This window comes from Zootoca vivipara, chromosome 2, assembly GCF_963506605.1.
Source record: "Zootoca vivipara chromosome 2, rZooViv1.1, whole genome shotgun sequence".
Lineage (NCBI taxonomy): Eukaryota > Metazoa > Chordata > Lepidosauria > Squamata > Lacertidae > Zootoca > Zootoca vivipara.
Genome location: NC_083277.1, coordinates 105,511,652 through 105,527,130, shown reverse-complemented (window position 1 = coordinate 105,527,130; position 15,479 = coordinate 105,511,652). Strand labels below are relative to the sequence as shown.

Genomic DNA, 15,479 nt, shown 5'->3' with positions numbered 1-15,479 from the left:
AATGTGTCTTTACACACACACACACACGATGCTCAAAAGCAACTGTCCAACATTTTAAAGATCCAACCAGTTTGCCAAGTTCTCTACTAAAGTTAAACCCAACCCTGCACCTTCTCTCAAAACAATGCCAACAAGAAGATATACTTAGTGGAAAGGCAAGCTATTCACTTCTAATTTAGTATGACAGAAAATGGGTGTCATAATCAGTGAACCCCAACATATCCTGATTTAGAAACATCTTAAGCATGCATATTGTAATCCATGCTTCTGTAAGCACGACCATGGATACAGTCACAGATGATATGCCATCCACCTGCCACGTCAGTAGTGTAAGTTACATAATAAGCCCCTTATCAGTGACAGTTTATACTGACCTTTTCATGAAACTCCCCAAAGTACAGATCCCGGGTCAAACTAGATGTGATGCTGGTATGCACAATATTTCTTTCCATATATTCACTCCACTCACCTACAAAATAGGTTAGCTGGATCTTCTTTTAGAACGAATGGAGAGGAGAGGGATGCTGAATACTTCCTTGGAAGTGATTCAGGAAAAGAGAAAAGTAGTTCAAGCAACAGGCTAAGATGAGGAGAGGCGAGACATAGGAAGAGGAAAAGTTCAGTGTCCCTGGTCCTCTGCACACTTACTGTAAGTAAGACAGCTTTAAATGCAAATGAGGCTGATATGTGACTTATGGCCTCACCTGGTTTAGCTTGGGTTTCCTCAATTTTAACTAGTGTTCTGCTGCCAAATCACTCAGTTTTTCCAAATTTCAGACAATGCGATGACCCTCCACTCTAGTAACTCATCCACTTCCACATGTGACACAACTCCTTGGCATTAAAGCACTTCAGAGCCTTGCCATATATTCTCTTACAAGGCAGTAACTTTTTAACAAATAACCTTCCTCCAACTTTACTGCTCAGGCACACTTTAATGACCCCACCTCTTCTCCCTTGCTGTCCTTGTCTAGAAGACGGGTGGCAAAGCAGTGAATCAGGCCAGCCAAGCTGCTTTAAATGACTTGCCAGCCCATCCTCCTCCCCATCATCGCACTGGGAAGCACCAAACTGAGATGTGTGTGGTGGTGGTGGTGGTGGTGGTGGGGATCACTCTCTCTGAACAGCAGAAAAGGTGACTATCCTCCCCATCACAGTGCTAGGCTGAGCAAAAAAGAAACTTCTCTTTTCAGCCTAGTGCTGTGACGAGGATGAATGTAGCAGTTTTGCTTTGTTTTTTGACCAAGAGCAGACCGTGTGCTTGCATGTAGCAAGCTATATGAGTGATGAGCACTGGCATGCATGAGCGTAGCCAAGTCCAAGTGAAAGGGTGGAGAACATTGTGGAGGAGACAGGTGAGGAACAACCACCCTCCTTCTGAAGGCAGAAAACGCAGGAGGGTTAAGACCCTGCTGTTTTACAAAGAATATGCCAGTAAGGAACAAAAATAGAGCAAGGAGCACTTGCAACTAACCTGCACAATAACTTAGCTCTACATATCAGCACCGAAAGCTTTCCTAAAATGTCTCTGAGAACATAAAAAACTTTTGTTTCTGAATTTATTTTCCTTGTTAAAAAGGTGATCCACCCATCAGATGTTTATACTTGAAAACCTCTCATTACGGTATCAACAGCACAAGTCTATCAATGCAGCATAATCCACCACATTATGAACAGCAGCTTCTGGAAAACGATGAAACATGACATCTTCAACAAGAAAATTATGCACATTTGGCAGTACTAGAAAACTAACATGCTTCTGTAAATTATTCATTGGGATTTCTACTTGTCATTGGAGTTGCACTTCCAGCACAGACAGGTGTTTATTAGGAGATTAAGGGGTGTGTGTGAATAGATTATTATCGTGTTCAGTTATATCACGGCTGACAATGCTCTACAGAATTTTACAAGCAAAAAGCAGACACGTCCCTGCCCCTAGTGAATTCACCATTGCAGGAAGCTGTGTGTATTTTCAATAGATCTCTTTGATGACCTAGATATATATATATATAAAACCAAAAAAAACAACAACCAGGATATAGTATGAAGAAATTCTGTGCAATGCTGGCACTGCAGTTCTCAAATTGTCACAGTGACCCTTTTTACTGCAAGGCTCTTGGCCAGTTTATAATGAGCCCTTTCTATATACTGTGTAACTTCAGGCTGCAGCCACATTCCTCACAATAAAAAAACAAATAAAAAAACCCTAAACAAAGGAGGAAGAAAGCTAGGTTGAACATTCTTTCCTAACATAGTAGTTTTCTATGTAGAGAGTTAGCAGGCATGGGGGGGGGGGAAGAGAAAATTCAAACATGATCACCATCTGCTGCCTGAATTGGTACAGATGAGGAAAATATTACAGCTCTACCATTGTCCTGGTTAAAGCGGCCATGATGGTGGGCAAATTGAACTTTCGTTTTCCTTCATACTTGGCAATCACAGACCTAGTGATCTTCTACCATAAAGGCCAGCTTTCTACTCGGAGAACCACTGTGTTGGGATAAATCTTACAATCCAGAATTAGTTGAGCAGAGGACAAACATAAAAGGTGCTTTGAAAACATTTCTAACTGCGCTATAAGGGCAACTTTACAGTCTGTATAAAATATTGCTCTATAGACATGCAAAAAGAGATGTAGCATTGTGAGGTGGATATTCACATATGTACATGTAGACACAGTCAACCATGGCTCCCAAGCTCATGTCTGTTGCATGGTCCTGTGTTTTTAAATACCTTCCCCCACTTCAAATGTTAAGGTGTCCATCACACACTAACACAGACAGTGCATACTTGAAACACATCTGTCATGCTAAGCATTAAGTGACTCTTAGCTTCCAAGATAACACTTCCAATAAATGCAAAGCAAGTTAAATAAAACACTCTTTGCTTTCCTGGAGATGCCAGGAAATACTTTTAGGGCACCTCTAATTACTCATCCTGTTATTACCTTCCAATTCTATTTAACAGCAGTTTCCCTCCAATTTACAGGCAACAGCAAGTCACACCTAGTAATTTAAACCCAAGAGCACGGTGAAATCTTGCCGCTTTTATAAGTGAAAACTTAACAAAATAGACCATTAGGGTAATTTTTAAATTACAGGAGAGAAACTGTCCTCTCAAGTCATTCCCAGCTGTACTGAAGAAGCAACAGCAAGAAATTCAAGCACCTTCTTAAGTTCAGCCAATTTAGTCCTATCGAAAAATACAGCTTTAGATAAACTAAAAATTGTATTAAAAAACCAGTAATCATCTTCAATTTTGGAAATTTGTAAACTAGTAATAATGTCAATATTTGACAAACATAGATCATTCCATCTTTTAAGTAATTATGGAGGAGGTAGAATACTAATTTATAATTCTAAAAAAGAAAAGGCAACACATGCAGCGGATTAAGAAAAACAGGTCTCTATAGCAATTAGCAGTTATATTAAAATACCTTTTTCTAAATCCCTAATGTAGCTAAACATATTGATATCTATCAATTTTGTACCACAAGTCCACAAATGCAGATATCTGTACCATATGAGAAACAGTATGTCTTTTAATAAACTCCAATTTTCAAGAACCATTTCACATGCTAAGAAATAAGTGGAAACATCACAAGCACCCACAGCGTATACCATTATACAGAGGAGCAACTATTTTTTCATAGATGTTATAAGAAGCCAAGACCAGCTGTTGCTCCCTACAATGTAAGTGTGAGTAAATGCCTCTAAAGAATCCCACCCCCTGTAATACGTAGTCATGCATGATGCACTCAACCATAGTGTACTCATTCACTTCGAGATGCTTGAAGTAGCTTGCAAATTCACTTTGAGCTGTCCAAAGGTTAGGACATCATCTGCTTCCCTACTATCAGCTCAAAAGAAACAGCTGGGTCATGCAGGGATATTGGCATTTCAGTTTGTGAAATTTACAGCCTCTTTTGCTATTACTTCTGACAATGGTGAATTAGCAGAACGAATCTTAAAAATATTTACTTGTACTATTACCATCAAGGAGCACTGCTCAATTGCCTACCAGTGCTTTCCCATGGAATTTATAACTAGTTATAATGGGAAGACATTAAATTTATTAAATCCGCAGTGGCATTAGTTAATCATTCTGTAGTAAGCCACAGAAAAATCATGCAGCTGAGCTAAAAGAAACCATAATTCAAATGCACATATTAGGCTAGAAGAGAAGTATTAAGTTGGAGCGCAAGAATTATGAGCCAAAACAACCCAACATTTTCACAATGCCTGAACATTTCTTCAATGGTGATGGTCGATTAACATGGTTCCAGAGCTGCATTTTGAAAAGGTTGGTTCCTATTGCAAATAATTAAAAGGTCAGGGCTTGCTCTAAATATTGAATAGGAAATATAGGAGCTTTAAATTTTGACAACTGATTTAACCCCCCCCCCAGTAACATCCCTTTCTAGCAGCTGTATAAACAAAATCACCCTGCCCATCGACATACAGTCTGGTGTACACAGGAAGACAGGGGAGAAGGGGTACAACAGGAAAAGAAATGGAGAATTAATTCATAGGTAAAGGCCCCAAAGCCAAAACGTCTTCCAAATTCTGTTTAACATCCAAAGTGAGTTTGTAACTGCAAATATCACACTGATACAGTTGTAGCTACATGACTTTAAGTACCGTAGTGATAAAATTATGAGCTCAATTTAGGAAACCAGGATATAAATGATTGAAACAGAATATACAAGCTGTAGATACATCTGCAGGGTTGTCTGGATCCAGGGAAGAGCAAGTGCAATACGGCTGGTGGTGATTGGTTTTTTTTAAATAAAAAAACTCTGATCTTTCAACAGCAGCTTCCCTGGGAGAACAAGCCAGCTTTTGACATTCGTGTGCAAGTGGGACTCCTGAAGCACACAATGGGAGTTGTTGCTGAGAGGTAACAGAAAATCCAACTGCAAGCCCAAGTGCTTTATGTACAGAGGATCAGTAGATTGAGATAATAATTTTATCACTATTTTAAGTGGTGTAGCTACAACCAAATGTACCCATGATTATTGTGATCCTTGCAGTTGTTTACTTTTGTAAATTTAAAATCAAGGGTAACTAAGCCAGGAGTACCAGAAAGGAGGAGTTTAACACATGTTAGCTACTGCTGGTATAATGATGGGATGCAATCACTCCTAGGTAAGACAATTTTTGACAAGATAGTAAACATGTTTAGAGTGCTTTTTTAATAACGACTTTAAAATAAATGGTGGATAATACAATAAAAGGATTTATAAAGAACTGAAGAGAAAATTTCGTTCAGCCCAGACACTGAGGTCCTCCTCTGAGGGTCTTCTGCTGGTTCCCTCACTGTGAGCAACGAAGCTACAGGGAGCCATGCAGAGGGTCTTCTCGGTAGTGGCGCCCTCCCTGTGGAATGCCCTCCCTTCAGATGTCAAGGAGATGAGTAACTATACGGTCTTTGGAAGATATCTGAAGGCAGCCCTGTACTGGGAAGTTTTTAATGTTTGATGTTTTATTATGTTTTTATATATGCTGTAAGCCACATGGGCAGGGTATAATAATAAATAATAATAATTATTATTATTATAGGTTTAGTATAATTTGTAAGCAGGACAATTTGGAACTAGGTCCCAGTATCAATAGGGATTACTTCTATATACACATGGCTTTAGATCAAAATCATATTATACAAGAAATTTGAGAAATGATGTAGAACAGGACACATATGGGAGTCTCGTTGCTAGATCAGAAGTTGGTGAGTACAGTGAGCCAAGCAAATACTTCAGAGACCTGCTATCAGGGGGGCAATTGACAATCCTTGCCAGAAGACAATGCCCAATATAAACTACTTTTACTGCCCACCTCCTATAGTAGGCTGTCTGCCAGGCATTCATGATTACAGGAATAGTTGAATTCGGGTGGTAAAAAACCACTCAGTTGTTGGTTTCATAAAAGCACCTCCCGTAAAGCCACTTTCCAGATTAAGATGTTAAACAGATCAACTACTTTTTGTGGTTCAGTCCCCAGAGAGATTATCTGTACTCTTGCAGATCATCTGTACAGATAGAAACTAAATTAATACTTTTTAAATGTAAGCTACAGATGCTTTTCTATCCACACCTGTTCAATTTGACTACAGTTCCAACAGTTGGAAACGTAACAGAAAGTATGAGATTTCTCACAGGCTGTTTGATTTCTTCCTTTAAATCTATTAAGTAAATCCTATCTATTTTTCAAGATCCAGATATATAATAATCTTTAGTTAAAAGTACAGCAGTCTCTCTTTTGCTTTGGCCAATTAAGAGTTCACAATGTGAACTGTTTTGAACAAGTTAACCAACAAAGGACTCAAATTGGACAGAGGGATCAGTAGCTTCTCTGCACAGCTGCCAGGCCCTCTACTGGTGACAAAGCCTTGTGGATTTATATCTTGCTCTTTCACCAATGAAGTCAGCACAGCTTACATTAGTTATTGCTATTCTTATACCCTCTGCAGATAGGCTAAGATACTTAGGGCTAAGAGACAGTGACTTGTGAGCTATGCTGTCAAGCAGGCTTTAGGGTAGAGATGGGATCTGAGCCAATCCAAGCCCAGAACGCTATCCAATATACTGTAATATAATGCTATGACAAGTTTTGAACCCCTCTTTCCATAATGGCTTATCAGATTCCAATCAGACACGGGGGGGGGGGGGACACAGAATTCAACATCATGCTAAGATGATCATTCTGTCAGTGCAAGCATTTCAGCTTCCCAGATGGAACAATCTCCCCATTCCCCCTCCTGTGTGCTGTTCCGGGGGTTATCCCAGTCCCCCGGAGCGCTGATGTGGGGAGGGCTCAGGGGCACCTGGGGGCATGAGAGGGTGGAATTTCCTTTGTGCTAGTGGAACTTTTTCTGCTAGCTCCCACTAGCACAAAATCCAGAGAATTCCTATTTGAAAAGCCGGCTGCTAGAAATGAGAATTTTGTAAGCATCTCATCCATCAACCTCACTTACAACTGATCTCAGTCTGAAAGCAGTGGGATAAATAGAACATCCTACAACTAATCAATTTACGGGTGGGAACAGCATAGTAACTTGAAGACTACATATTGAAGTTCTTATTTAACATAATTTTAATTGGATTTGTTCCCGAACCCCTCTGAACCAGTTATTTTAGGTTTTACCACAAAATATTACAGTATCTTATTGATTTTATTGAAGAGGTAGATGAACACACACATTTCAGACATCAGAGGCAGAAGATGCAACAGACCCAATGTATTGCCCATATCTATACAAAACACTAAACCAGCCTTCTCTAACTTAGTTCCCTCCAGATTATTTGTACAGTCATACTTTGGAAGTCAAACGAAATTCGCGGAATCTGGAACGGATTCCGTTTGACTTCCAAAATGTTCAAAAACCAAATCGCAGCTTCTCATTGGCTACAGGAAGCTCCTGCAGCCAATCAGAAGCCACAGAAGCCCTGCCGGATGTTCGGGTTGCAAAAAAAAGTTCGCAAACCGGAACTATCACTTCCAGGTTTGCGGCATTTGGGAGCCAAAACGTCCAAATTCCAGGGCGTTTGGGAACCTTGGTACAACTGTACTATAACTCCCTTCAGACCCAGCCAGCATAGGCTTCCTGGCTAGGGCTGATGGGAATTTAAGTCCAAAACATCTGGAGGGCACCAGGCAGGTGTGTGTGTCTTTTTGTCTGATGGGACTCAATGAGACTTGCAGATAAAAATAAGAACTGCTAAAAACATAGAAAAAACAACTGAACATTGACAGAATTAAAACTAAGTGCATAAATAAAATCTATTGAAACCACACCAATAATTACAATAAAACAGCACCGCATCAGACCTTTCATTAAAAGCAGTGAGCTTTTAAGCCTGTTGGAACAAGGAAGCCTTCCCTTGCTGGCAGAAGAGCAACAAGGAGGGAGCCAGTATAGTTTCTCTAGGGAGTGAGTTCCAAAGTGTGGGAGCAGCCACTGAAAAGGCCCCCTTCTGTGTGCCTACCAAGCATGCCTGTGAGAGTGGTGGGAATGACAAAACAGCTGGGGAAGACTACTAAGTCATACTCAGCATAGACCCACTACAATCAAGTAGACTAATTTTAGTAAATCTATTGATTTCAAAGGGCTTACTCCAAATACAACCTAGCTAAATTTTAAGAGCTGTAGCTTGAGGAGTTCTGTAATGTCAGGTTTTCACCAACCAGGTCCAGAAAAATTGACTTCCTTTGTATCTTTTCAGTGAAGATGCAATATTATTTTCAACAAAATTAAATTAGGCTTCTTTTCCATCCACTGAAAACTGGCAGTTAAATCACTCTGCTTTTATGACTTCATTTAAAAATATTTAGTTCTTATGCAATGAGAAAGGCAAAAGAAACCAGATGTTTGAACTACTAAACACTACATAGAGATACAGTTCTCAGCTGTTTTATGCCTGGGCAAAGATTATACAGGATTTATTGTCACTGCCATGTGTTTTCCTTACTGCAGCTTCCCAGTTCATATACATATGGTGAAATAAAGGCATGAGAAATTGCAATAATAAAATAAAGGTGGGCAAAATTATATGCACTACATGACTGTGGCCGCTGTTTGGAAAGTGTGCAATCTTTGAAGCAAGCCTGAATCTTTGCTGGCCCACACTAGCTAAGCTGGAATGGTTCATGCAGTTATAGCCCCAGTGCCTTTTTTTCTGGGGGTACGCATACCCCTAAACATTTTGTGAATCTTTGTACTTTTGTCCATTTACTGTATTTATTTTTCCTGATTTGAACTATAAAATGATTTTCTTGAGTCAAAATGAGAATACCCCTAAACTTTTAAGAAAAAAAGCACTGCATAGCCCTATACATAATACCATTGCTTCAGACTACATCTTTCCCCCTTTAATGTAAGAAAAGGAGGAAGCAGAATGAAACATTCTTATCAGTACTTGTAAGTGGCAAGAATGGGAAAAAGAATGAGCCCAGATTCTGTGCAAGGCAATGACCGTATGTCAGGTACATCTGAAGAAGGCTGGACTTCACAGTGCTGCTGACAAGCCTGGAAAAAATCCCAGGCACCAAGCTGCTCAAACTCTTGTATAACCTAAAGGTGGCACGCCTTACTTTGAAAGTTGGGCTGTCCTGTGCAAGGTTTATGGCTGTATAATACCAATGCCTTTTTTAAAAAAAAGAACAATTTTTCAGCTTTGGTGCCAGAAAGTGTGTCATTGGGGGTTTCCCATTCTTGCTTTTGCAGAGACTTCAATAATCCACTAGACAAGGGTGAAAGCTACCAGAATTTTAAAACAACAATATAGCTAGAATACAGTGTCTTGTCCCACCCACTTTCCTTACCCTCCAATACATACATGCCACTGTTAATTGATTGTGTAGCTTAACAGCATTGGTCTTACTTTCCCACAAGCATTTTGTCTGGGTAAACAGATGCAATTCAAAAAATACAAATAATTCCAGTAAGCTACTAACCCAAGACTATGATAAAAGTATAACCCTTCCTGCCATGCCTCTTGTTTCCAGACATTACAGCACAGACTATTAATGCAACTGTAATTAAGCATTTATACCCTGGAACATAACGTAGTCTGGAACAAAGTGTCTGCTCTAGGATTTGGGGGGGGGGGGAATCAGAACTCTTTTTCCACAGCGTGAGTAGTACTTCTCATAACAATTTAGCAGCTGGAATAAGGAATGTCCAGTCAATTATGCAATCTCTGTTCTAGAAGTTTGGCATACAGAGACCATATTCAGCTACTTTGGTGAGGGGTTCTCAGATATACGGGTATTATGGCACAGCAGCAAGATTAATTCATTCATGTAATTATTTTTAAATTTCCATACTTACCTTCTGAGGATCACAGGACACATTACAACATAAAAACCCAAAAATACGTAACATAGTAGCAAGCAAAACAATCCCCCCCCCCCGGTTGTAAACAGGACAGGACAGATTGTTTAATTAGCCAAAAACCTGGGAGAAATTTTCTTACCAAGAAGTTATTATGGGGAATCCAGTTGCTTTTAATATTTCTAACTTGTATATGGAGCACTTTGTTCAAACTAAGTCATTTCCAAGAAAGAAATCCCTATATGTTTGTTATATTATGGCATATATATTGATATCTACATTATTGCTCATCTAGATTATGCAGTGAGCGACTTTTTTTCTTTTGGATATAGTTGATCCTCACAAGAGGTTCACAAAATCACATGGAGTTACAAGAAATACCATATAATAACTTTTAAGTGGGATAGACAAATTTATTAACTACAGTAAACCTATTGATCAGAATACTATTTTACATTATAGAATCATTCCAGAAGCAATTTACCATCCGCACAATTTCTACAACTAAAATTGTACTTGTTCAGATTTGTAACATCAGTGTAGTATGTAAAGAGGTTATCCTCAGGCTGCTATCAGAAGAGCAAAATACAGAGCAAATATGTATCACAGAAGTGACCTGCTTCAAGATAAAAAGTTGGTTCACCCAAAAAAAAGTTTTTGGTCAATGGAATAGAATAGAATGCCCTTTTCCATAGAATGCAGTGTGTTTGAACACTGGCAACTGGTAAGAGATATTCCAGGATTCACCTGTTACATCACCAATTATTAAATAAAAAAGACAAAATAGCTCATTCCAATATAGTTGATACCCTCTATTACAAGTGGGCAGTATTAAGTGTGGAAAGTGTTCTTGTGCACAATCCTTACAGTTAAAAACAACAAACAAATCCCAGAGATGGAAAGATTTTTATTTCAAGAGACTACATGTCAGATTATTTGTATGTAGGGCAAACAAGTAGACCTTGAAGAATTACTGATCAGTGAACACAAGAGCAAGGTTAGAACAAAATGCTTGAGGTTCCATTAACATTTTAGGAGCACATTCATACACCTGAAGTACACACATCTTTTAAAAGAGAGAGAGAAAGAGAGAGAGAGAGAGAGAGAGAGAGAGAGAGAAGACCCCACCACCATCACTATTCTACTTTCTCAACTTGGAGTGTTTTGGATTTTTGCATTGCAAACATTAACACCTAGTTGTTTAAATGTGAAGTTTGATTTATAATGAGAATAGTCAGCTGAATGCAGTGTGTTTTCAACTGAAATAATAGTTATTAAAAAAAACTGGTATTGTCTTGTTAGGGGAGTGATATAAACTAAGAAGTTTGAAGCTGTGCTTACTCATTTCTTGGGCTGGTGAAGTGAAAGGGGAAGTGTTCTGACAGTTTGAGATTGCCATAAGAACCTATTAGGAGATATTTAAATTTGAATTGGTTAGGTGTGTTATACAGCGAGATACTGAGCAGTGAAATATAAATTTGCAAGCAATTTGAATTACACTAAAGTTGGGGATTCATGCTCAGCAACAACTCAAGCTGGAATCTAACAAATACTCAAGCAACTAGAAACTGGCTTTATATGAACTTGAAAAATACCTGGTGCTGAAACAGACTTTTACCAGTATTCCATTGTTGATGGTAACAGTGTGTATAGAATGTAAATACTGCATGAGGTTGCAAGCATTTCTCCAATTTGGGTCGTGTGTTTGTGGTGGGGTTACAGCAACAGGCAGGCCTCATTGTGCTGCACACTAGGCTTGTTGCAAATGCAGGAGAGTTCTTTTGTCAGCAACTTTTTCTTAATATTCCAAGCAATCATAAAAATTGAAGTCAACCAATAAAGATCAGGAACTTGAAAACGGGTTGCAGATCAATACTAGCAGAATTAAGGTTTAAATTCAGAACTAGCCATGTCAAAGTTGTGCCATGTTGCTCACAAATTGTGTTCAATGGTGAAAAAGACTACAAGACATGTACATCAGTGTAGTGTTCCATGCAGAAATTGTCATGGAAGAGGTCAGCCCCAAAGGGCTAAGTTACAAATAAAGGCATAAGTTCCAAGTAATGTTGTTTCAGGGGAGCCTACTGGCATCTTAATAATGGCTGATGTCTTTCTCAGAATACCTGCTGCAGGGCCATCTGAAATCGTGAATGATGGAGAGCTACCAAAGACAAAGCCTTATTGACAGTGGCACCGTATCTGTGCTACTTTCCAGCAGAAGAGCTTTCCATCTGATGGAATTTCTGCTGATATCCATGCCAAAGGCAGTGCTTTTCTTAAGAGAACCTTGGAACTCAAAGTTTAGCACTTTTGTTTTCTGTTTCCATTGTTTCCTGCTGCTGAATTTACTTAGTTGTTTCCTGTTGTGCTCTGTCCATTTTAAAATATTTGCTCTGTTACTTTGTATTATTAGTCTTATTGCTATTGGACTGTTAGCTATCCCAGATCTTTTAGATCAAACTGTGCCATACAAAGCTTTTAATAAATAAAACCTGACACATACAGGAAAAGCACAACCCCAAGCCACAAAGAACTGGCAAGAAATCTACAGCTGTTGACAGAAACCCGAGGTTTTGTTAACTCTCCCCCTTTATAACAGGTAGTAAAACTTACCTGTCTCCCAATATCATGTAATGATGTGTTTTGCTACTTTATATTATTTGCTGCTGCTGCTAGGGGAGTTCAGAGAAATGCACAACACTGTGACATCAGAACACAGTAAAGTTTTGCTGGATGTCACCGTGGGAAGTGGGACGCTAGTTGGTAGGCAGTTACCATTTTCAGGAGGAGCCACATCTAGTTCTGCCCTAAAAGACCCATGTATTCAAGGACTCAAGACTTTGCACATTAAACAATGTGAAAGTCTCCTTCACACAAACTGTTAATCCTCTGTGACATAAGCTGCCACAAATGACACCAGATTTGAAAAAGACGTATGATCCTTGTACCAGTGGTTCTCAGAGTCACATAAGACTCCCTGGGAAGGGAGAGGAAGATCCTAGAAAAGACACCAGCTTTTCCTCGACAGATCAGAAATGTGTGTGTCTCTCAAATGGGTCAAGGGGCAGAATATCAACCCATTGCCATAGGAGACCATTTGCCTCCTTACACCTTGCTCATTGTTAGTACAGAGAACCATGAAGCGACCCTGTTTTCTCCTTGTTTGCTTGATTTCCAACACCAGGAACCCAAAAGGCTGCTAGGTTGTCTTCCTTTGGGTCGAGAAGGGAACGGATGTGAAGGAACACATTATTAGGATTCATTTCATATTTTGGAAGACATTGAGTGTTTTCTTACTTAGGGAGGCAGCTCGAGAATAGCCGATCTAGAGCAATTATCTTCTACTGTGGACTAAAACGGCAGGAACAAAATTTCATACTTGACATTTGCCTGTAACACAACACTCCTTACTATATATGCCCATCTAGTATCTTAAATCTTACCTTTTTGGTTTTGCTTCTTAGACATAATAGGTTCCCTGTATTTAGTGTTCAATTACACAGCAATAAGAATCTGTTTCCTCAAAGAACAGAGAGTGGCAGGTTTAATTCAAGTGCTGCTTTGCATCAAGGCAGGAAATGGCAAATATCTGCTTGGGGACAGCAAACCTCCAGCTTCCAAGGCAACCGATGAGTTGTCAAAAACCTTCTTGGACAACCTGTTGATCACTGTATATTTTTCCTCTTAGCATCACCTTCTGTCAAGAAGCACAAGCACAGCAGTTCATATTGCTGTTTTTCAGATTCTGAAAAAGCAAACATACAAGAGTTTGATTTATTAGTCTGGCAGACATATTGTGGTCTGTAAATGCATTCTTCAATAGTTGTTTTTTTTAACCTGAATTCAATTCATGTTGCTTAAAGTGAACTGCAGAACAAGGAGTCAACAAAAAGCCAACGAGATACCCGGTAAAGTTTCAGGTAGACTTTGCCCTGCATTTGAAAGAAGCTTGCAGTTCCAGAACTGCAGTTATTGCATTCTGGTAAAACAAACTTTGAAACTATAAAGACATCAGGATTGTTCAGAATTCATTAGCAGAAGCAGCACTTCAAGTTTTTAGTATTTTAAAAATGTTATTTTCTAAGGGTTAGACTTAAAAGAATGGGAGAAAAGCCCTGAAATTGTGCATTCTCTAAAGGTTCAGTAACACAGTGCAACAGAGTAGTAGTATGTAATAGTATTGAAGTAGCAGCTGCTCATTTTTCTCCTAATTGTAAATACTTCATATTGCAAAATAATAATAATCCATCTAGATGTCCTTTGATATAAGATGTCTAGAAAAATGCCCCTTTGCAGTTGTCATCTTAAGTTAATGTAACTACCAGAACCAGTAATTAACTTTGTCATGCATGGCATCATGTGAACTGGAAAGCAATAGTGCCTACCTACACTGATAATACAAAACTTTGTGGGTGAAAACTGGTACAGTTCACTAAGAATGGGAAACTGAGGCTCGAAGTGTTGTTGGACTCCAAATTCTATTGGCCCCAGTCAGCATGGCTAATGGCCATGGAAGATCGGAGTTGGAATCCAAGAACATCTGTCTGTATTCTAGAAGAACTTGATTTTTTCAAATGGGGGGGGCACACAGACAGACAGACAGACAGACACACACACACACAAGGAAATCATATTTAGGACTGATAAACATGAATAGTAGTCAAAAGGTGCTTTTATTGATACCCTCCAATGCAGGACTGTACTGGGTAGGCTTAAATATGAACTTTCACTAATGTATCATGACTGAGCTTTTTACACACAAATATATATTACAGAATTGCTAACCCTGGTTCTCATCACTATTTACCAGTTTCTCACTATTTATACTCATTCTTAAAGAAGAGCAGAAGACAACTGAGACAGTTGTGATACATTTCCCCACTAACCAACAGCTCTGTCCTGCGTACCACATGAACGTATTAAGCTTCAATCCAAAGAAGCCAATTATACAGGTGCAAGAGAAACATGCACCCAACTACTGCAGATCACCAGATGATCCAACAATTGAAATCTAAATGGTGGCTTGCCTCACAAGTCACAAGTATCCTCTACATGCAGAAATTGAACCAGAGGATTGCAGCCACAAGTGATTAACTTTTTAGTTACACTTTTATCATAGAGCAAGCTGTGCTTTAAAGGGAACATATAAGCATAGTATTTTTTCCTAACATGACATGTTAATTGCTGGTAGGTAGCCGTGTTGGTGTGAGTCGAAACAAAATAAAAAAATTCCTTCAGTAGCACCTTAAAGACCAACTAAGTTTTTATTTTGGTATAAGCTTTCGTGTGCATGCACACTTCGTCAGATATCTTCATCCTATCTGACAAAGTGTGCATGCACACGAAAGCTTATACCGGTACCAAAATAAAAACTTAGTTGGTCTTTAAGGTGCTACTGAAGGAATGTTAATTGCTACAAGTATGCACGTGCCTGGAACAAAGTAGCAAGCAAGGGATGCTTCACACAGCCACTCTCTTAGCAGTCAGACAACTGTTAATCCTGCCAGAAGCCAACCATGCTCTCGGTTTTCTATGTTCAGAAGCCACATTTCAAGCCAACATTTTGGAAATAGGCCAAATGGCAACATGCAAATCTAAATCTTCTGCACAGCATGAATAATTCCAACAAGCCAGTTTGAACTAAGTAG

The 15,479-nt window shown here is 39.1% G+C and overlaps 1 protein-coding gene across 4 annotated transcripts in view; it reads right to left on the bottom strand.

Moving 5' to 3' along the window:
• The window catches only part of SPATS2 (spermatogenesis associated serine rich 2), a 49,207-nt gene that overhangs the window by 23,012 nt on the left and 10,716 nt on the right, over positions 1 to 15,479 (bottom strand). For all 4 annotated transcript variants that reach the window (XM_035103892.2, XM_035103894.2, XM_035103895.2 and 1 more), the window contains one exon: positions 13,275 to 13,576. In XM_035103892.2, coding sequence (XP_034959783.1) covers positions 13,275 to 13,299 — 25 coding nt within the window. In that variant the 5' untranslated portion in view covers positions 13,300 to 13,576. The remainder of the gene's footprint in view (positions 1 to 13,274; positions 13,577 to 15,479) is intronic.